This window comes from Sinocyclocheilus anshuiensis, unplaced genomic scaffold, assembly GCF_001515605.1.
Source record: "Sinocyclocheilus anshuiensis isolate Anshui unplaced genomic scaffold, SAMN03320099.WGS_v1.1 scaffold1155, whole genome shotgun sequence".
Lineage (NCBI taxonomy): Eukaryota > Metazoa > Chordata > Actinopteri > Cypriniformes > Cyprinidae > Sinocyclocheilus > Sinocyclocheilus anshuiensis.
Window position 1 is genome coordinate 664,909 of NW_015542398.1, and position 24,634 is coordinate 689,542.

At 36.7% G+C, this 24,634-nt stretch overlaps 1 protein-coding gene across 1 annotated transcript in view; it reads left to right on the forward strand.

The window, feature by feature from the left end:
- The window catches only part of camsap2b (calmodulin regulated spectrin-associated protein family, member 2b), a 45,513-nt gene that overhangs the window by 10,038 nt on the left and 10,841 nt on the right, over window positions 1–24,634 (forward strand). The window contains exons 3-6 of the mRNA XM_016492075.1: window positions 4,279–4,440; window positions 17,215–17,292; window positions 19,284–19,425; window positions 21,365–21,504. Of these exons, the coding sequence (XP_016347561.1) occupies window positions 4,279–4,440; window positions 17,215–17,292; window positions 19,284–19,425; window positions 21,365–21,504 (522 nt within the window). The remainder of the gene's footprint in view (window positions 1–4,278; window positions 4,441–17,214; window positions 17,293–19,283; window positions 19,426–21,364; window positions 21,505–24,634) is intronic.

Consider the following 24,634-nt stretch of genomic DNA (forward strand, 5'->3'; position numbering starts at 1 on the left):
TATATATATATATATATATATATATATATGATAGAGAAATGTGAAAATCTCTTTTATAATGTACTGATATGTAAATTCAGTGTTTGATTCATTGAAGCCATATTTGGTGCTTCTTTATAGAAAGTTTCAGTGATTTGATGCTGTTTGATAAACAGCCTACAATGTAGAGACAAACTTATCAGATAGATTCAGCCTGACAGGGCCTTATAATCCTCTGCTATCTATAAACAGCACTGTTTGAGGTGAACTCCAACACTCGTACACACTCCCAACACTCTGGGTGTTTGTACTTGTTTCTAATATGAAAGATGAAGAAATGTGTGTAAATATGGGTGTCATCCCTAAAATGGATTTCCATGCATTTGCTTGTTTTCTGTACAGAGTATCATATGTATGAACAAGTACATACATTAATGTAAGGATGCATTTCAGTTTACTGTCTTTGTTTAACAGTTCTGTATAAATTATTAAGTGAACTACAATGAACTGCTTGAAAGTTTGTGAACTTTTTTTGAATTTTCTGTATTTCTGCATAAATATGACCCAAATCAGATGTTCACAAAAGTCATAGAAGTAGACAAAGAGAACCCAATCAAACAAATGAGACAAAAAATATATACTTTAAATGTATTTATTGTGAAAAATTACCCAGTATTATATATCTGTGAGTGGCAAAAGTATGTGAACTCTTGCTTTTAGTATCTGAAATAAGGAATTATCTTTTGACATAAGCTTATATTGAAGCCAGTCTGCCAAAACAACTGGGTGTGGAATGTGCCACTTTATGATGTAATGGTGTGGCTAAACCCCGCCTCCGCAGAGGAAGATCAATACCTACTTTGACATCACTGCTTGTTTAGCCCACCCACCGATCTGCGCATGTAGTATAAATAACAAGAGAGGCAAATGCAGGTCTATGCAGAAACCAAATGATAAAAATGCTCCGAAGACAATAAGACGCTGTGCAGTGCCAAGTTGTGGAAAAACAGTTTTTGCATCGCTTTCTTTCTGATCCTAACATTAGGAAAGAGCTGATGAACTTTATTTTTAATGAAGTTCCAGACCGCGTCAGTAAGAACTTGGTCCTTTGTTCACTTCAAACCGTGGATTCGTTTACAAACAAGTCACAATTCGATGCAGGATTTTCAGAAAGATTGAAACTAAAAGACGATGCTGTGCTGAATATATTGGATCCGATAGTAATGTCGCAACTCAGTAACTGTTTTTATTACGTGGTCATTATTGCTTTGTCTGTTATTACAGATCATTTGATTTGAGATACTGAGTATTAGAGATGCACCGATTACAATTTTCTTGGCCGATTCCGATTTCCGATTTTTCGTTAGTGTGATCTGCCGATACCGATTTTTGCAGATTCCGATTTTCTAAAAGTCAGTAATAAAATAAGAACAAATAAAAAAATGGCAAACAACAGCTTTTCAGGTTAAGTAAGGTTTTTTTTGCGTATCAAGTTTTTCAGGTTAAGTAAGTTTTTATTCAGGTAAGAAATACTACAGAAATTAAAGTAATCAAATGTAAAATAACACATCCAGTGTAGTCTTCATTGTAAAAATTATATGCAGATTAATGCTTACCATTAAAGTTATAAAACGTATTCAGTCAAGAGCAGAAAATGATTTTCTTTGATTAACATGATCTTTCTCAACTATTTAACGTTCCAAAACTGACTGTGTTTAACTGGATACTCGCCAAGATGGACATTTTGACATCATTTTGTATGTATTTGAACGTTTTAGTGCAGTTAGCCACTCATTTTGGTATTTGTGGCTCACAAGCTGTTTGAGACTGAGCGCGGATTGTGCGCTCCACTAATATAGATCAGTGTGGTGCGCGCGCGTTTAGTATAAGCACGAATCCTGCGGGAATGACTATAATGCGCAATACAAGCACTATTTAACCGGAGCGAATGAGACGTGTGTGAGAGAGAAGGGGTCGTCGGAGAGATAAGAGTGAGAATGCGCGGCTGATGTTGTTGCCTGTGCTGCTGGTAACAAAACGGATCGGCTCGAAATCGGAAAGAAGTGAGACTGACCGACCGATCATGAGGAAAATCGGCCGATTCCGATCCCTGGCTGATCGATCGGTGCATCTCTACTGAGTATTTATGCGTTTTTAACCTAAATCACAGCAGCGTCCATCTATGAAGGCTGTAGGCTGTCAAACATACACAACTGTTAGCCAATCATAGCAGTGGGCGTTTGCTTCCGAGTCTACAATCCGCCACGCTTATTCAAACAGAGCGTTCTGATGAGGGGGGTCAAAACAGGACAGAAAATAGCCCATTACTTCTAAATGATGTTTTTTTTATATAAGAATCTTGATAACATTATAAGTGGACCTCAGAGAACAGTACAAAATAATAAATAAAGGCAGTTCATGACCCTTTAATGCTAATCAAACAAAACACATTTTTGACAAAGATTAATCTATATTTAATTTATACAGTGAACACTATGCAGTGTTATTTTAAACGTAATTATTACATTTCTGTACCTGAATACTACTGAGCTTATTTTATTCGTAACTTTGTTCTGTTGTGTTTATCTGTGCTTGTAATTTGTGTATTTGTTCTTATTTTTTACTGGCTGTTCACTTGTCTTTAATCATGTTTGAACTTTCTTATTTAGGCTAGTAGTTTTTGCTGTGGTATTGAAGAAGTACTTAACTTAAAGTAATAAATGAAAAGCAAAGTTACATTGAAATATTTTTTTTCTTGCTGATCCAAAAACCGATCCGATCCATAAGTTTTGTGATCCGTTGAACCACTAATGGCCTGTCATGGTGGCGTGTATGACTGTAAGTTATGTGTGGCAGCACTCAGTTGGACATGCTGAATGTTTGGGTGGAATCCAGAGAAAGATTTTTGGATGCTTACTACAATAAATACCTGGTAAGCTTCTTGGACTTAAGATATCACCCAGACAGATTAAAGAGTAAAAACTTAAAATGCTTGTCATCTGTAAGTACTCTTGAGAAGAGTTTGACATTTGTGTATTGAAATAGTTTTGATCCAGTAAACTGTCTATCTTATAGGCAAAATATGAGCACTTGCTTGATAGGCACATCTGTGTTTCTTCTGAAATTGATTTATACAGCATGTTTGGATTTGAATCCTATTTAAATCTTTTCTTCATGATTTAGCCAAGACTTGCTGATCTCCATGGATTAAACTGTTATTTGTCAGTTTTAGTGGCTTACGGATTGTTTAAGTAACATGCCCTTTTTATCATTTTAATCGGAAAGTTAAAGCTGGTCAAAGAGATTTAAGGCCAGTCACAGCCTACAGATTTACATGTTTATGCACTTGCTTGATGTTGTCTCAAAGTTAAATATGCAATGCATAATAGAACTAAGAATTTCACAAGTCTTCAAATACACACGTAATGGTTTACCACTGCTGCACTATAGCCAAAGATATGGCTGCTATAATAATTAAGCATTTTATACTGGTAAATGGGCTTAAAGAGACCACAATATGGAGTTCTGGTCAGGCATTCCTCCAGGACACCACTTCCACAGGAGCGGCCCAGAGACCAGAAGTGGTTGTTCCATGTCTGCTTTTCCATTCATAGCCCTTAAGATAACTGTAGTGTTTTTAATCAAGCATTAGCATTTTTTTATGTTTTATCATGCTGAACAGCACTGATATTTTGTTTTCAGACAAATTATAGTTATAAAATGCTGGAAATGTCTTATGCAGTTTTTGTTTGCCTTTTGCAGTATTTCTGGGGAAATTTAGGGGATTTAATTCAAAGGGATTTAAGGGAATCTTGTTAATCTGAAATTTTAAGATTGAAGATAGGGCTAGCTGCAGTTGAGTGTAAATACTTTCAAATGGCTTAAAGTGCTTAAAATAAATCCTTTTTCCCATCTTAAATTTTAGGACTCTTGGCTGGCTGTAAGACTCTTAAAGTATGCACTGTCACTCCTTAGTCTCTGATCCAAACAATTTTAATAGCACCCTCTAAAGGCTAGACACTAACTAAGCAGTCAGGAGGCCATATTTAGTGTAGCAGTAGTTAAAGAAACGGCAACAGGTTGCATTTGTTGCATGCACATTCATACACTTTGTACACAGATATGACCTACTGCTAAGATGTGTAATGCATGATAAATCAGATATATGCCTCTCTCAGTCTAACCTTACGTAACATTGTGCAATATGTTTGTAATATTTTTGTGTCCCTTGTAAATTAGGTCCCATTTTGCTAGGAAGGAACATAGTGGTTATGTTTTGTTTGTTTTTGTTTGTTTTAGAGTTCTCACCTAGCGATGATTGACACTTTGATGATGGCGTACACAGTTGAAATGGTCAGTGTGGAGAGAGTGCTGACCTGCATACAGAAATTTACTCCTTTCCTTCCTGAGGAAGACTTCCCTTATGATGCTGAAGAGGCCGTGACAACATGGATCAGCAAGGTGAGATCCCTACAGCTCACATTACAGTGTGTAAACATATTGCTTACATGTGAATTTTAGAGAATTTCAGAATGTACTTGTTTCTTATTCAATTCAAATTGCCCAAAATGCTTTAAACCTACGATACCATACAATCAGCTGTGCAGCGCAGTGTTAACTTGTTCACACTTTTCTGTGTTTTGTGATTGATTGCACTGTGATGCATTTCCATTCTCAGTGCAGAGAGACAAATGGCTTGTTGCTGGGACTTTGTTATGGATGGTTGGAACTCAATGTTAAGATGCTTTCATGCTTTTTGATGTGAAAGCTGTTTTCAGAACTCTGTGTAGGACACAACAAAATAGGTTCTGCATGCACTAAATTTAAAAAACATAAAAAACAAAAATGAAAAATCTGAATGCATGCACAAAATTCTGTCATCATTTATGTCATGATTCCAGTCGGTGTTCCTCTGTCTTCACTTCCTGTGCTTAGTTTCTGTTTCCTGTTTTACCATGTTTGTTGTCATGGTGATTCATTGGTTCCACCCCCTTGTTAACCTTGTTAGCCCTTGTATATGTACCCGTGTTTGCCGTGTTCAGTGTCATTCAATCTCTGTTCCTGGTGTAAGCTCCTGTTCCGTGTTTGCAAATGGATCCTCCGCCTTGTGTTTCCATGACTTTCCATGACTACAATTTACTCACTCTCATGTCATTTCAAACTTTCTTTTCTTTTGTGGAACACAAAAGTAAATGCAGGTTTAGAACAACATAAGCTTGAATGAACTAATAAAGTCAATTTCGGCAGGTAAAGTCAGTATACATCTTTATTTGAGATTATGTTGAATTGTACATTTACACATTCTCTTTTATTTTTATTTTATTATTCAGGACTTTTTATTGCATATGCAAAAATCCTGTCCTCTTGTTATCGTTTTATCCAAATTGTGGTCACCATAGTTAATTGTTTTAAAATTATAGTAAGAAGAAGAATTAACTATTTTTCAGAGACTGGTTAAAATGAAGTCTACATCTGACCTGCAGGACATATGCATTGATTTATAAGTAAACTTTTTTTCACATGGAAATTCACTGAGCTATGTTAATCAAAGAAACTTAAATCTGTGGTTATTCTAGCTGAAGATCTGTTTCTGCATTAAACTATAATTTGATACTAGATTGTGATCTAAATAACTAGAAATAGATACTTCCACCCATCATTATCCTACATGATCTAACTGTCACAGGGCTCCAGACTGCGACTAAAACGGTCGCATTTGCGACCAAAAATATTAATTTGCGAGTGAAGTTTTTGCTGAGGTCGCCACTGGCGACTATATATATTTACATGTTATGACTTAAAAATGTGCATGTAATGCCTTTTTTCCTGATTGTTTTGCGATCACATCTTTTGTTATGTTCACGTATTAAACTGAGACGATGCGCATCAAAGTTTTAGTGGAAAAAAGAGTTTCAAACAGTCCTCATCTCTGCCGCACAGCAGCGCTGACGCACACCTGCTAAACACAGCTCAGTTGTGCAGCGCGAGAGAGATCGGCATGACGGAGACGTGCGAAGTGAAAGTGTAGAAAGCAGCATCTATTTCGTGCACAACTTGAACAAACTACAATAGGTAAAGCTGTCAGCTGTGTGGATATTGGCAATATTGTTAACAATTCTCGTTTATAATCATTACTAATATAGATTCTTCTTATCAAGATCTTAGTCTATATGCTGTGTTCTGTTAATGCGTGAACTTCATATTATTTGAAGCACACTTGCCGTCCATTAAGAGCAAAAAGATTTGTTACTTTTAAATAAACAAAGTATTAGCTTTAAAATTATGCCAAATTCATAACAAAATTCAAACAATAAATACAGTTTTGTTTTTAGCACTCTTTAATGCGGCAGGCGCGATCGCTTTAGCGCCTCAGTTCAAGCTACAAGTGAACCCATTATATCTTTCTGTTTACTACTGTAGTACATAATGAACATGAATTAACATCAAAATGTAGCCTATTTTATAAGAAAGCCTACAGTACAACTTACTGAAATGTCTCATGTAAAAACTCATTCAGTGTTTCAAACTGCGGAAAACGTTAGCTTGTAAACATTGCAACGTAATATACATTTACCTCAGAATAACCATTCGGTGTCCATAAGCTCATCAGTCAGCTAGAAAAATAACTATAAAGAGGAGCATTTAGCTATATTTATGCACTATTGAATGTTAATATTTTTACTTAACCTGTTGTCTACATGATTCAACTCCTCCTACAAAATTGCATTTTACCAATGAAGAAAAACAGACTGAATGAGTGAAAGACATATGACAACACTTATAGGATGCATTGAGGAGGAGCCCAAACTACACTCAGTGGCCAAGTGATTCTTATGGTCCATGATATTGTCGTATTGAATGTCATAAGCAAGTGGTCCATCCATGGCAAAGCCAATGTAGAATGACACTTTCTCAGTGCTGTGGCCGCTTCTCACTCCGCCAAGAAATGCGGGGCGCACAGGGATCTTAAGATTTCCATACTCTGTAAAGACCTCACCATCCTCAATAGTTCCTTTAACTCTGAGAAACTTGCTAATTATTGGGGTTTCCTTAAAGATTTCTCCGGTTTGCCAAAGAATGTTGCGATCCCTCACATTCCTGATAGATCTGTCAAGAAAAACTTTCGGCACCAGTCTTTGTATTCCATCAGGTGTTCCCAGGAAGAAGTGTGCGATGGTTGACCTTGTTCTGTACATATGGGAGAGATTCTTTCTTGCTGAGCTTCTGATTTTATCAACGTAAGTCTTAATGCCACTGCTGTTGACATTTCTTCCTGGCCAGAGCAAAAGTATGGCAAGATAGAAAGGCTCTGGGTATTGGTGCTGTGTACCAACATCTTGCAGAATTTCTTTTAAAAGCTTACTGAGGTCCTCGAGGGATTTTGACAACTTTGATTTTGGCCAAATCAACCTAAGTATTATATGTGCAAGCAGATGATTTGTTTTGTCCTTTGTAGTTTTAATGGCAGAGCTCTCATGTATGAATGAGTATTTCCCAGCAATCATTTCTACGGTCTCCTTTCTGTCCTCCAAAAATCGGAGAAGACCTGGGAATGTATCTGCCCTATTTTCCTCTAGGAACATTCGGGACTCCTCAATCTCCATATTCAAACTCAGTTTTGGTTTTTGCTTTCTCTCTTTTTGTTTTTCTTCTGCTGAGGAGCAAAATAATGATATGTAGTTTTGGTAGTGTGCAGAGAGTTTTTTGCGGTTCTTTATGTCTTTTCCATTGTCAACTCCCTTTTCTCTCATGTAAGTGAAGTACATTTCAAGGAAGTCAAATGCCTCTTTCACTTGTGATTTTAAAGATGTCAGAAAGAGTTCGCAGTCCTTAAGAACTGCAGCATATTCATTACTGGATTCTTTCATATAAAACTGGAAGTTTGCGCAAGGCATTTTTCCTTTGAGAAAGCTCTGGATGTAATGATCTTTCATTGGATCGCCATTCTCAAACAATTCTAGTTTTTTGATGATGTCAAAAACAGTCATGGCTGTGTCGATTTCACCAATGTAGCCAGATATGTTATACGGGCTTAACTTTCTGTAAAGTTCCTGTTGAGTTTCGAGACTATCATCTGTCTTTGCCAAGGTTTGAGCTCTTCTGAAAGCTTTGGTGGCTGTGCTTGCTAACTCAAGATATTCCCTCAAGTCATCAGCTGTGCATGGTTTCTGCTCCTGCTTTCTACACTCAAGTTTATGTTTTAATTCACTTCTTGCAACTTGTCCAACTGTATCTACGGTGTAGGAATTTTCTTTGATAGCTTTAGCACTGTTTGCCCACTTTTTAGCTTCAGCAAAGTTCTTCTCATTCAGGTACAAATGTCTTGCTAGAGCTTGAGGAATTGTGAAGTCTTTATTAAACCTTTCCGAAGCTGCAATAAAGATTTCTTGAATTTTGTTTAGCCCATCTTTTCCTGAGTTTATGTCTTCTATCAAAGGAGAAAACAGAGTGTCTTTCTCATTGTCTTCCGTCTTGCGTTGACGAGTGATCAACATGCTTTTCATTGATTGAACAAGAACATCTTTCACCGCAAATGTTTTGAAAAGGGCATCACAATGCAACATGTTAAGGACTATGTCAGCCCTGGAGCAGTTATGTGCCTCCTCTAGTTGTTTAACACATGCTGTTGCAAGATGTTGATGAACAAAGCGAATTGCTTTGAGTCCCCCATATTCTTCTGCCCCGAATTCAATCAGTAAACAGGAGTAGGGCTCCATTTTCTCCAGCACAGATTCCCGTCCCCACAATGCACATTTGATGCCCAGAAAATCTTCACATAAAGATTTTGAGATGGCTGGTTCAGGCACATATGAATTCAGCAAAGCCAGTATGCAGAAGAGCTGTGCTTGTTTGCTTTCAACTTTGAAATCCTTTAGAATGTTAGATGCAACATTTGCAACATACTCAGGGTCGAAATTCGATTTCATGATCATAAAACTGTAAAAGTTCTCAGTTGTGAAAGACTTTATTTCTTGAAGTTCTTTAAGTTTCAGTTCAAAAGCACATTTTTCATTGTCAGATAGTGCTGCTGTAATGTACTCACTCTCAATGACAGTTTTGAGGTACCTGACTTTTGGGGTTTTTGTACGTATGCAGTTTAAGATTATGACAAATGCACCTGTTTCTCTCGTGAATTTTCTCAAAGAGTGCTGGAGTTCAACTGTGTTTTCTGTTTCCTCTGAGTCTTCCACTAATAGCAGGACTGGTGTTTTTAATGAATGCTCACTTTTTCCACACTTCATTAAATGAGCAACCTGTTTGGCTACTTCATCCTTCAAAACAGTGTTGTCTTTCAACACTGCACATCGGAATTCTTTTCGCAGATTCCACATCACATGCATGGCCATGGTGGTGCCGCCACACCCTGGGTGATGAAAGAGATTCAGCATGACACAAGAACTTGTGGGATCTTTGGTCTGAGATCTAATCATGTGTTCGAGTTTTGAGTGTTTGTCACGTTTTATGAATGGCTTTACTGCAGGTTGCTCTGAAAAATAGAAGTTCCACCATTTCACTTTGCCTCCTCTATAGAACTCAGACTCAGTTTTAATTTTGAACTCTTCAAATTCAGCAGAGCTCTCATTGTATTCGTTTTCACATTCATTTTCACACAAGGTATCAAGCGATGTCATAAGATCCTCATCTTTTTTTTGGAGAATCACTGAACTTCCCTCAGCAGATGGAAGAAGTCTCTGAGCATTTTGCTTGTTCTGGCCCAGTTTCAGTATTGTCCCGTTGATTTCACTAAGCTCTAGGTCATCTATGCTTCGTTGACTGATGTCATGTTCACATCGGAATCGAATGAAATCCTTCCAATTTTGAAAAGAGGGATCTGAAGTGCAAATACTTAAGATGTTCTCTGTACCGCCAAGGTTTTTATAAAATGACATGAATGTGTCAAAAATTGGATCATTCGTGTGCTCAACAGTGGAGAGGAGGAGGAATACGACTAAGAATCGTCCTCTTGGAAGAGTGTCTGGGTTACAAAGGAATGAGATCATGTCTTGCACTTCTCCTGCTTTGTGTATTAACCATTCGCTTGGGCTGAGTGGTCTGTCAGATTCAGTGTTGAGATCTTCTCTGCCATTACAAAATACCCAACTTGTTTGTTTGTACAGGTTGAGATTGTTGGCAACAGTTCCTGGATCTCCATGAAACTGACTTGGTTTGTGAAGATTTGCAATTCGAACATCTCTGTAGTTGTGGCAGGACCCATTTACTACAGAGTTTGAATCAAAGTCCAACACACAGAACAATTTCAAAGTTGTCATGAACTGAAGATGCTGGAGTTGTTCAGGGTGGCTTTTGTTTGTTACTATGATGTAATAATCATAATGATCCAGTCTGCTTCCTCCACATGTCAGCAGATTCTTCAGCTTTTCCCCCTGGTTTGATGTTCCTTTACTCTCCGGCCTCTTTTCGGCTTCCTTCCTCCGATCATCCAGAACATTTATTTGGTCATTCAGTCGAGTCAGTTCGTCATGCAAGTCTCTTGGATTACCTATTTTATATATATCGCGGGTTGCAGCTCCCTCTCTGATGAAGAGTGATTTTCCTTTGCTCTTTTTCCATTGATTGTCCTCATCCAGAGTCTGGATTTTAAACAGCTTACCCTGAACTATGCTGTGGGATGGAACAACATCCACCTCTATGACATATTTGTCAGATGGGGTGCTATCAGCGCAGAGCACTTCTACAAAGCGGGGTTGCCTAATGCATTGCTTTGCTTCATCTGTGTGTTCTTCAAAGTATGATTTAATGCCCTGGTTAAAATGATCAACGATAGTGTCCTTCTTGTCAACACTGACCCCGATAATCTCACCATGAGCATTTGGAGAATCTTTGGAGTCTGCTACACCAAAGTGGATGGTTCCATTCGTGCGGCTGTTCATACACCCAGCAGTAAAACGAAACACCTCTTTATTGAACTTCTTCTTCATCACATGAATGTCATCGGTTCTACCCATGAATTTATACTCATGAGCTGGATCGGTCAGATTACCAGGTCCCGTCTCTGGCGGAAGAGTGTAGTTCTGAATATATCGATGGGAAGCAGAGTTCTGATCAAATGGATAGAGAGTACATGAGTGCTGTGCGGATCCCGACTTCCTCATGTGCTTTTCATTTTCAACTACTTTATCAGCATTAATGTTTGATGTTTTAGGGTCAGCTGGCTCTGTTGGTTCGGTTTCTTTGGAAGATGTACGGCTAGAAGGTCCCGAAAGTGGAATATTTGTATTTTGTGAAGGCGGCTCCCTGAAAGGTTCATTTGGTTGTGGCTCTTCTTTTGGAGTGCCTTTGGATGTGTTATCCATTGAATTTTTTCCCAGTTGTATTATTTTGTCTATGGAATTAGCAGTTTTATGTTCTGTTTCATCTTTTTTGTGTGATTTTCTCATAGATTTTTTGGCATTTTTAGATATTTGTGTTTGATCTGTTGAAATGCTGTCTTTGTTTTCCACTGTTGTGTCTAGCCTGGCCTCTGTGTGCTGTGTGTAGGAATGGTCAGAAGATTCTTGTTGTTCCTTCTTTAACTTTTCTAACCGGGTGATAATCTTAACAGCTGGACCATGCTTAATACCAAGTTCCTGCAGATGTTTGGGCTGGTAACAGACTAGTTCTTCCCCTGATACGTCTTCCTCATACAGCTTGTCTGCATGTTTTTTATCTACTTTAATCACTTCAGTCAGCCAGTAATGAACTTGCTCTCTTGTCCACTCCTCTACTCGAAGAGGAAGTTCTGTCTGTTGACTCATTGCCATACTGAAACAAACAAATGAATTGAAATTAAGAAACTGTAATTTCTACACAATACAAAGGATCTCAAGATGCATTTTTCAACTACTTTTAATTAGAGATGACCGATATTGTCTTTTTAAGACCGATATACAGGTGCATCTCAATAAATTAGAATGTCATGGAAAAGTTCATTTATTTCAGTAATTCAACTCAAATTGTGAAACTCATGTATTAAATAAATTCAATGCACACAGACTGAAGTAGTTTAAGTCTTTGGTTCTTTTAATTGTGATGATTTTGGCTCACATTTAACAAAAACCCACCAATTCACTATCTCAACAAATTAGAATACTTCATAAGACCAATAAAAAAAACATTTTTAGTGAATTGTTGGCCTTCTGGAAAGTATGTTCATTTACTGTACATGTACTCAATACTTGGTAGGGGCTCCTTTTGCTTTAATTACTGCCTCAATTCGGCGTGGCATGGAGGTGATCAGTTTGTGTCACTGCTGAGGTGGTATGGAAGCCCAGGTTTCTTTGAGAGTGGCCTTCAGCTCATCTGCATTTTTTGGTCACAAGTTTCACAATTTGAGTTGAATTACTGAAATAAATAAACTTTTCCACGACATTCTAATTTATTGAGATGCACCTGTATAGCAATATAGATTTTTTTTTTAAAGTGTCCCATAACTGATATGCAGAATTTTTAATTGTTCTATATGTTATTTTTTTAACAGAATAATAACTAAATACAACAATACAAATATGGATTTTTTTTTTTATGAATATTTATAATTTGCGTAATTTCTAGGCTACATATACATATGATACATATAATATTCCATTCAGAATTTGAATAAAAGTTCTGTTTTTGTCAAAATTAAGCAATGTAAATGCAGACTTAAGGCCTGTTCACACCAAGGACGATAATTATAAAGATAACGATAAAGATAATGATATAGTTCTAAAAATCGTTCTCAATATTAAAGAATGGCAGAATCCACACCACAGCTATAAAGATAAAGGCACAGAGAAACGATATCGTTGGAATCACTTTCAGAACGATTTTTTACAGCTGATGAACGATAAACACATCGACAGCCAATCAGAATCAATCCTGCCATGATGAGCTCGAGAATTTAAAGAGGCAGACGAGTGTACGCTTGGAATAAACAGACGATATTGTCTGCTGGTGAGGACGCTAATATAGTTATCTTTATAGTTACAGTTCTTGGTGTGAACGGACCTTAATAGATTAATAAAAAAGTATTTGAATTTTCATGTCAAAATATTTTTGAAATGCGTTGCAATTATTTGTAAAAGTAATGACTTGAAAATTCAGTTCTATCATTTTACATTGTATTCTCGTTGTGGTGAAAAGTTTTATTTGTTTTGCAGCATTGCAACATTGTGTAATTTGTTTAATTTTACATAATTTTATGATAAAAACAGTACACAGTCATCATGATGTTAACTTCGAATCAAACTACACAAATTACCTAATTTTAAAACCTCTCTCAAGTAAAAAATAGTTTTAAATAATACTGAAAACAGAGTAAAAGTAGGTTAAAAACCTTAATTAAAACCATATTATTCACTCATGTTTGCTCTTCTGTTTCCTAACGTTACCTATTTATCCGAATGCCTGTAATTAATCAGGCAAAACAGCTCAGACGATTACAGTTTTTCACATTTGCTAAGACACTGAACCCCATTCTGTGAACCAAATTCTCAATAGCCTAAACCAATTTGTCAAATAAATCACTCTTTCTGCAAAACCTTAAACAAGTTCAGGCAGTTTAGACACTGTTTGCAGATCTCATGCAATCTTTTTGCAAAACTCTAAACACATTCTCACTCACTAAAACGCAATTTGCACTGTGATAAACTTGTGATGCAAAACCCTAAACACAAGAAAGCAAAAGTTAAGCACAACTGCAACACGGCTGTCATCATTTACACACAATAATTCAAAACTGTTCACACTTGTTTCTAAATATGTGAATGTACAAAATATAAGCCAGTTCAAAGTGCACAGATGGCATGGGTGCATCCATCAATCTGAGTTGCCTGCCTGCGATGTAGATGAAGTCCTCTGATTCTTTTTTACATGTATATATATATATATATATATATATATATATGTATATATTAGAGATGCACCAATTGACCAGCCAGTGATCGGAATCGGCCAATTTTTCGCATGTCCGGCCCAGATCGGTGACCGGCCGATCAGTCTCACGTCTTGCCGATTCTGAGCCGATCCTTTTATTGCCAGCGGCACCGGCAATGACATCACAGCCACGCGCACACTCAGTCTCGTGTAAACATGTCGCTTCGCGTGAGAATGATTCTAATTTTAATTGCATTCAGCATAAACGGCGGCTGATAATGTATTTATGTCGTGCCAGATGAGGCTTGCACAGCCTGAGTGAGTGTGTGAGAGAGACAGCACACACAAAGTAACTCACAGAAATGTATTAGATGCATACTGCGGGTAGGAAAAAAAGAGATATTTACAAAATATGAATTAGGTAAGCAACATTATACGGCCATGATGTTTCCCCGAATATCAACACGATTGCAATGTGGCACTGATTTTATACAATAGTATTTCAATAAACAAGAAGTTAAAATTAAGTGATACGATATTACAAAATATTGACTGTTTTTGCTCAATTTCGCTGACGAAAATAGTTCAGATCAAAGCCACAGCAGAACTGTTGTGTGTCTCCGAGCAACATACAGCGGTGTTTTGTTACTGAATGAATCCACTTTTTTGAAGGAATCAAGTGAGTCAATGATTCAGTGGCCCATTCATAAGGACAGTATTCACTTGCCTCGTTTCTGAATGAATCAGCCGTTTGAATGAATCAGTTGAATGAATGAATAAATGACTCACTCATTAAAACAGACATTTGCCGCCACCTACTGGTGGTTTAGACATATTTAAAAGTATAATTAATAAATGACTCACTCATTAAAACAGACATTTGCCGCTACCTACTGGTGGTTTAGTCATATTTAAAAGTATCATTGCATTTTTTCAACATTTATTTGTATGTTTAAAAAAATATGTAAAACATTAATCTTATAAAATTATTTGTGCATTTGTAATTTTGCAGTGTAAATGCATTTATGTCACCTCAGCTTCATCAAACTGTCTGTGTAAATGCATCTAATGCCACTTCAGATGCAGCTTCTGTTTCCTCAGCAGTGGAAAGATAGAGTTTGTTAATACTAATTTCATTTGAATGGTAACAACTCTACAGTTTCTTATTATTCTAACTGAATTAATTTAAACAAAGTAAGAATTTGATGTGAAAGATGACACATTTAATAAGGTTAGGGGGAAAAAAATGACCATTTATAAACAGTGGGAAATGACATCTGTTGTTGACATTGTTACATACAGCAACTCATTTTAAGTTAGCTATTTCTTCCTCTTTCCAGTCACAGAGCACTTTATTTTGAGAGTTGTTTAAGTGAGAGAAAATCTGTAACTTAGTCCGGAGTGGGGGAATTGTAATGTTTAATAATTTCTTTTTATTATGTAAATAATTTTTGCATTGAAATTTGCATAGATTTTTTTTGTATATGCTGTCAATTATAGCTCTTAGAAAGAAAATCGGAATCAGCAAAAATCGGTATCATATTTCATATTTGTATAGTATGTGTACAGTGCAACAGCTTTTTTACATTTTAGAGAAGTCAAGTTGCGATACCGAACAGGACCACATGGAGATGCCAAAAAAACCTAAACCAACCGCCTGCTGACAGCATATATCTACTACAGTACATGGATCCATTCAGTATAACTAAACACAGCAAATCAAAATATTATCTTGAATGTGTGTGTGGATGCATTCAGTATAACTAAACACAGCAAATCAAAATATTATCTTGAATGTGTGTGGAAACAACGTGAATGTACGGAAATGTCTTTGCTTGTGCATAAATACAATGTGCGATCAGTGCGTCAAGAGAACTCATACATGCATTATTATAACGGACTCACGTGTGCTTACTGTATGACTCCTGTACGCCACCGCAATCGCCTTAACCTTGATTGCAGTCTTCGTCCATCAAAACTTTACTAGCGAGACACTGGTTATCCAGTCTCATCTGGCCATACAGCGGTGGCAATATGACAGAGCTCGTGTTTTAAAGCAAAACACACTGGAATGAATAATTCACTGAAAACGCAACGCGAGTCTCTGTTCTCTCTGCAATCTCTGATGTAATCAGCCTTGTTTCCTTTATATTAGCACTGTTTTGGACGGATTGTTTGAATGCATTCGTTTACTGGATCATAGGACTGAAAACTTTCCCGGAGTATTCACCAAACTTAGGTGTGATTTCTTTTGTTTGTTCTTTTGTTCTATTTATTGCAAAATATTTACTAAATACAATAAACAATTTTTTTTGTAACTACATGCACGTCCAGTGTTCTCCATTTTTTGATGTAGTGTCTAATGAATGATCTGTAGTGGGTATATTATTGACTAATGTGTGTACTGTGTGTGATTTGAAAGCTTTGTTTGATTTTGAGTACAGGTGAAATGGTTTTGAAGCGATTGTTTGATTTTGCCAGAAGAGTCAGGGGTTCTGTGAATTTAGTTTGAAGGTTTGGATTTGTGTTTAAGGTTTTGAGAAAATGAGTGATGGTTTCAAGAAATGTGTTTTAGCAATTCAGAAAAACTGTAATCATTACACTAACTATGAGATGTTTTGAAAATGTAAGAGCACTGCATTTTTTATTCCATTGTCTTCCATTCATACACATGCGAATGCAGGAGACAGGAAAAACAAGCTCATGTGAATTTTTGCTGCATTCCAGAGTTCAAGTTTGGTGAAATCTGCCCTGTGAATTTAAGCCATGTGTTGATGTGTGGCCAATAAAAAGTCTGCGTTACCTCTTAGCTGAATTAAAAGAATGCAAACTTTAAATCTGCAGAATTGAAGTAGTGAAGTTTATTAAATAGTTTTAGGTTTTTGAATGTATTATATGTTGTATTATGTTTTCAAAAAAGGCGCTGCAGAGTATGACGCCATATTACGAGTGTTGCAGTGTCCGCATGCTCAGTCTAGTGTGACTGTTGGGCACCTACACACTAATAGAGATCGAAGTATGTTCTATTGTTTACCTTACCTCTTCTGGAGTTATGTAAGCTCTCTAAGCTGTGTCCATTCCTGTTTTTTTCTTGTTCTCACCTTGCGTTAGCAAGCAGCCTACTGACAAGAAAATGTTTTTTTTTCTAGTTGAATCCAAAATCAGTAATTCACTGTATTTATGAATGAAAATTATTAAGATCAACACATTAATTTGAGAAACTCTTAATTTAGGCCATAGACTTAATTTGAATTAATTGACTTAATTTCAAAGTGTGTGTGTATGTGTGTGCGTGTGTGTGTGTGTGTGAAAAAGTGTTTATTTGTGCAAGTTTGTCCATGTGTACATGCTTATTTTACATATGTTAATTTTTTAATGCAGGTAAATGAACATCTGAGAGAACTTTTGGCCCAAGAACATAGAGTTCTAGATATAGGAGAACCCTGCACAGTTCAAAAGGTGAGGAGATGTTCTCTGAAGTGTTGATTTAATTAAGTATTGATCTTTGTATTAAAATCAAGTCTATTCCACTTCTTTAGAACGTCTAAATACACTCATATTTACATGTAATATTTTATTAACAGTTATTTTCTGGGCAGAGTCTTATGATAGATAAACCCACACAATGCTAAATCAATTTTAATGTACAGACCAGTTACAGTAAACTTTAATTGTAAAAACTGTAAAAGGAAATTTTGGCTGTTGATACTAAATTTCACAGACATGCCACATAATTGTCATGAATTCTATTCTGTGCTTTACAAATGTAACTCCTACCATGCCTTACATTATTCCTATAATACACTATTCTGCCCTCACTTTGGTGTCTCTCTTTCTGAAGTTAGACAGAAAGATGAACACTTTCCAACACACAGGCTTGTTGAAGAATGCCACTTTATTCCACACCATGTTAAATATTTTGAAACAGAGTTAAAATGCAGAAAGAAGAAATATAGTTGAGCCATTGTTATCTCTAAGAACATAATAATATCTCCAGTTAGTCTCATTTATGGTATATAGTTCTTTCACATTTACATTTATGCATTTAGCAGACGCTTTTATCCAAAGCGACTTACAGTGCATTCAGGCTATACATTTTTTTTTTTACCAGTATGTCTTTCACAGCTTTATGAACAATAAATTCAGCAAATTGAATATAAATTAACCATAAAAACAGATGATCACAATAAGAATGGCTGCTACAAGTTTGTTGTGTGAAGTTCCACTTAAATAAAGCAATTAACTGACTTTTAACTGTCTTGAATGTTACTATGGCAACTATGTTTTAAAGGAAGCTACATGACTAGGTATCAGAATTATGATCACTTCAAACATTAAACTTTAAATAGTTGATCCAGAACATATACAGATTCCTAATAATCCTGTTATATATGTTTGTTCAACATCATGCACGAATATGGTATGATATGTGTATACAGTATCTACATTTTAAAAAATGACGTTTTTTTTAATAAAAGATACAGCTACAGTCTAAACATAAGTTCATCATTGTATATAATTTTTTTTTTTTAAACACAGAAAAGAGCAGTACTTACATAAAAGTCTTCTGTTTGAGTTTTTGAAATACAGGGTGCTGTGTTACTCAGTAGGCATGCAAATACAAATCACAGTGGAAGCATTGTGTTGAGGAACGTCCGTAAAAGGGTGTGCAGTGCCTTAAATGTCTACAGACCAGTTTTATTTTGTACCTGCCTTTGTAATTTTGGCCCCACCTTAACCTTTGTTAATTCAAACACCCTTGATCAACCCTTGAAATCCATTTAGCCAAATGCAAATATCAGGAGACAAGGTTTTATGAGCTAAAAAAAAAAAAAAAACTATTAACCATTCACCACACCTAAAGCTTTTCTAAGTAAATTTGATCATAAATGTATTGACACTGCTAAGTTTGAATCCACAGATCATATAACAAAAATACATCAGTTCTGTAATCTCATACATATTGCTTTGTTATAGAGCTGTAGCTATAGTTGTTCTGGTTAATTCACAACTATATGCTAAAGTGTGTGTGTGTGTGTGTGTGTGTGTGTGTGTGTGTGTACCTGGTATTCCCTACTTTATGGGAACCAAATGTCCCCAGAAGTATAGTAATATCAGTAAATTTTGACCTTGTGAAGACATGTTTTTTTTGGTCCCCATGAGGAAACATATACATTTAAAACTTATAAACCTTATAAATCAGACACAATGAAAAACTTTTTAAATCTAAAAATGCAGAAATTTTTGTGTGGGTTTAGGGATAGGGTTGGGGTAAGGGGAATGAAAATAATGTTTGTACAGTGTAAAATCATTACGCCTATGGGATGTCCCCATAAAACATGCAAACCAGTATGTGTGTTTGTGTGTCCCTTAACTGGCTCTGGTTATGATGCATTTCCATTTTAACAATCTTGTTGTCATAGCAACGATTCTGTGTGCATAATCCACAGGGCCAGTACAGAAGAGAGGACTCTAAAGCACGTCCGGCTCTTTGTCTCCCCCTGGTGGACAATCTCCTGAAGGACAACACAGACGGCTGCGCACTGGCTGCACTACTGCACTTCTACTGTCCTGATGCTGTGCCACTGGAAGGTACTGCTGCAGGAAACACTTCTCTGTGATATGTACCACAAGATTCAACTTTCCCATATTTTCCCATGCTACTAACCCTAACCCTTGCAGAATATGCGAAATGTTAATAAATTAAGATGGAAACATTTACTGATGCTCAAGAAGGCAAAACAATAAAAGCCGGGGGTGTAAACTTTTGAACAGGATGATGTGTACATTTTTCTTATTTTGTTTAAAGATCATATATTTTTCATTTAGTACTGCCCTTAAGAAACTGTGTAAAATACTTCTGCATATGTTTCCGAGAAGACAAAATAATCCAATTCAAAAAGTTCCCACCCTCCTGCTCTTAATGCATCATGTTGCCTTCTTGAGCATCAGTAAATGTTTTCATCTTTTGTAATAGTTGTGTATGAGTCCATCAGTTGTCCTGAGTGTGGAAAAAAAAATCTCAAAATCATATAGAGTTGGAAAGGGGTCAAATATGCATAAGATGCTGGAAAACCAAAGAATGTGGAGGACCTGGAGGTTTTTTCAGAAGATCAGCCGGTTTAACTGCTAACTGTTAAAAACAGCTTAACTGCTCAGGACAAACAAGGAACTCACAAACAACCATCATACATTTTTTTTAAAAAACAGTCGAGGATCGATCAGGTAAGAACACACAGTATTAAGATTGAAGGGTATGCAAATTTTTGAATGAGGTCATTTTTATAAATTCAGTTATTATTTTGTCTTGTGAAGTATATGTAAACATCTGTTATGTGAAATATCTTAGTCAGGATGATACTAAATAAATAATGTATGTAAACATGAGCAGAATTGTATAAGAGAGTTTCATCTGCCCATCAGTACTGTTTATAATGTCTAGGCTGTTTCTCCTCCTAATCTCCTCCACCACTCTTTAAAATATAATATTCTGTGTAGAATTCAAGTGGGTCGGATATGTTTTGTGGTCTGTGCCAACTTGTGTATGATCTGCTCTGAGCTTGTGTTTCTGAACTGTGTGCATGCTGCTGAAACCAGTGTCTTTATTTGCCCCAGTGGAAAGCATTTTTACGCTGTCTGATACTTACAAATCCTCTATATGGTCCACTATGTGCTATCGTTCATATTATTTATTCATCTATCTATTGTTTTGTATTGATTTTTATTGATTGTTCAGTAGAGGAAGAACAGTAAATTACGGAAGTTGAATTTGAACTTGCATCACCTGCATGTGTGCTAAATTCTAGGCCATATATTTTAGACCGAGTGTGTTCCTACTGTCTTCATTTTATTTTTGGTTGAGAGAGTACAACCCTCCGACAGAGGCCTGTACAGATAAACTGTCAACAAAATACTCAGCCCATAATCTGGACCTGTAGATAACACACACACACACACACACACACACAAACAACATCAGGAAAACTACATTATCCACTAAACTCTCTCTGAAGTGCCTCATGACAGGAAATTATCAACCTTCAGATATTCTGAGTCAACTGAAGGTCTCTGACTCTCTTTAAAATTAACTTAGTGCTATAATGGAAGAGCTTCTACTCTGTTTAACAGTAAATAACCTGTTTGTACATCAGAAGCCTCTTGATGGCAATTATTTTAGATACATTTCAGAAATCCTAACAGAGACCGTTAAGAATAGGAAGAGTTAAAACTGACAGAGTAAGAGCTATTATTCAGTTTATTTGAGGGTGGAAGAAGAAATGAGCGAAAGGAATAGGAGCGAGTAGGAGTGCGTGAATGGAAGTTTGAGCGAGAACAGAGGAGCAGTTATTCAAACATAAACACATCTCCACCCCGTGACTTTGAGGATTCTGCTCGTTACATCACACATTCTGTTCCCGCCCTCACAGACATTATGAAATTCAATTGGCTTCTACTTGAGTCTTGTCTCCTCCCCCTCAGATCTGGTCATAACCTCATTGGCTGTTATGTGGTTTGTTTCCTCCCCATCCAGATATCTGTGTCAAAGAAACGATGTCATTGGCTGACAGTCTGTACAATCTCCAGCTGATCCAGGAGTTCTGCAGAGAAAACCTCAACAACTGCTGTCACTTCACCCTGGAGGATATGCTGTACGCCTCCAGCACCATCAAGGTAAAGCCTGACGTCCATGTAGTTTACTTCTCTTTACTACATTTATGTTTATGCATTTGGCAGATGCTTTTATTCAAAATGGCTTACAAAAGAGGGGCAAAAGCAATTCATAGAGGAGCCAACAATATTTGTGATATACAATGCCAGGTTTATTTGCCAACTAAATTAGGAAGCAAGATAGAGAAGACAAGAAATGCAGAGAAGAAAAGTTATTTTTTGTAAATAAATAAATGTACATTAAATGTCTTTACTGATACCATTTTACTGAAAGATTGATTGATGGATTTAATTTTGATAGATCATCCTGACATGTTTTGATGATGATTGTTACATAGGCCTGGGCGATAAAACGGTATCGATATTTATCGACAGTACACCATCATCGATAACGATAGATAAAAGCAGAGAGCCAACAGAACACACAAACACACGCTGAAATGAGTGCCGTGCCTGCATGCGATGAGGAGACTGTGAATAAAAAAAAGGAATATTAGTCAAATTAAAAATAAAAATTTGCATTCGAATGAAAAAACGGTATATTTGAATTTTAGGTGTGCGTCAGGGAGCCTTATCAGCGGCGCACACGAGATGCGGTAAGGATGATGTTGTTGCATTTTAAATGTTTTTGTTAGTCTATTTCCAGTTGAAACCATAAGATGCGCCGCTGCTGCATTTTCCATTCAAAATATTAGAGAAATATAGAAGCTCAATGCGGAGAAGATATTGGTTAGTTTAAAGCCGAAACCAAGCCATTCACACAGAATGTATATTCGGCGCATTTTTGAGGCACACAACTATGACTGTTGCACTCGCGTCTCGCACAAGAGATGAATAGAAAGCCATGTAAAGTTAAAAGAGGTTCAACTTTTAGAAAGCATGTTTCGAGAATTTGTGGAGGTTTTATTCCATTCCACTGCGTCTCATGTGTTTTTAAATGCAATCGTGTGATCGGCGCTTTGGCTATTTGTATTAAGCTATGCATAAATACATGATGCTGTTTTGTTCATTATTGTTTATGCAATTTACGAAATCATATTTGATTTATAAATATTAGTTTAGACGTTATGTACTTTTTTATAGACAGCCGTTATTTTCATTGCATTGAATAAAACGTTTAATGAGGTGCATTATTTTGCTCATTGCGCCCTCCTGTGGCCTCAGGAGATGGGCCAAAAGTTTCTTTAACACTTATTTAATCTGCATATAAAATATAAGAAAGGAGATATTTATTTCAATTTTATTTTGTTTTATTTGTTATTGTTATTTTGTTTGTTAAGACTAAAATAAGTTGTTGTTTGTCTTAATAAATTGGTTAAAATGGTTAAATTTAAACCTTTTTTCTACTGCTCTCTGTTTAAGAAAGGTTATAAAACATTTTCAATAATTATCGATACAGAATTATATGAAACATTATATCGTGATAATTTTTTTGCTATATCGCCCAGCACTATTGTTACATGACAATCACTGTTCTGATTTTCTTTAGAAATTTCAGTTGATGTGCTGATTTTACTATAGAAGACAATGGTATGTAAGCTGACTAACCAGTAGAAAATTGTATTTATTTTTTTATTTTAATATATATATTAATTAGTGCTGGGCAATGGCTATTTTTTTTTTATCGTGATTAATCGCATGATTGTCTGCGATTAATCGCATTGTTATGCACAAAATTCAATAATGCATTCAAAAGTAGTGTATTGTGCACTTTTTTCATTGAAAAGTACTGCTATATGAACAAAAGTGCAATAACATTTGGTTTGCAAACACTTTAAACAAATAAGGTGAAAGGTTTTACAGCAGTATTCCTTTTACATAGTAGCAGTTAAAATATTTCTTGTAAATCTCAACTTATAACATTAATGTAATCAAATTAAATATAAAACAAGCTATTTGCCACTGCCAGGGCATTAATGTTTCTATAGAAAATATTTTATAGTTTGTTATAGAAAAACAAGTTATGCTCGGAGTCCAGAGCGTCGATCATAACATTATAACAGGCACCTTCAGAGACCTGCACGATCGCGGGACCCAACGCAACAGAGTGCGGCGCGGGACAATATTTAATGGGCGGGTGTGGACGGGTAGAGACTCGTGTGTGCGGGATGCGGGAGAATAAGGGTGTACTCACACTAGGCAATCTTAACCGTGCCCGAGCGCGTTTGACCCCCAACGCCCGGTTCATTTGACTAGTGTGATCGCTCCGTGCCGCACTCGGGCGCGGTTCGTTTAGCCGTCCCTGGCTCGGTTGGAAGAGGTGGGCCAGAGCGCAGTTCAGTTATATATAGATCAGTGAGTGTGAGCGCTAACCTTGCCGGAGCGCGGAACTTATGATGCGTGCAGCATGATTGCATGAACATTTCTGAGCGGCAAGAGTGATAGATCTGTAAAGCAATATATTGTGAAGAGGGCCGTGCGTTACCGTGTCCCAAATGACTCAAAATAATAAACCACAAAGTTAACAAAACGGCACTCCACTGTGCTGAGCGAGAGCGCTTCTCTGCTGTCTAAACACGTGCTATCGGAAACTTCCTATTTTCCACTTGAGCACTGCTGCAGTCTTAGGCCCACCCCAAATGCTCTCATTGGTTGAGACGCGTGATGACACCCATCCCAAGCCAATACTAATCAACATCCCACCCCTCCTGTGACCCATGGCTTGTCTGTATGTGTATTCAGAGCCAGTGAGCAATGGACTTTCAAAATAATAATAATAAAAAAAACTGCGTGCGAGAGCACTTCTCTGCTGCCTTCACGTGCTATCGGAAACTTCCTATTTCCCACTTATGAAGTTGTGATTACGAGCACGTTGCATTCTTTTCTGTTAAAAATAACAGTGAACAGTGGTTTGTGAATGTTGATACTTAGCCTAAATAATTTTATCGGGAGCGTTCATGTGAGCGCTGCTGCAGTCTTAGGCCCACCCCAAATGCTCTCATTGGTTGAGACGCGTGATGACGCCCATCCCAAGCCAGTACTGATCAACATCCCACCCCTCCTGTGACCCATGGTTTGTCTGTATGTGTATTCAGAGCCAGTGAGCAACGGACTTTCATAATAATAAAAAACTGCGTTAATGCATGATAAATAATTGTCGGCGTTAATCAATTAATGCGTTAACGCGATAATA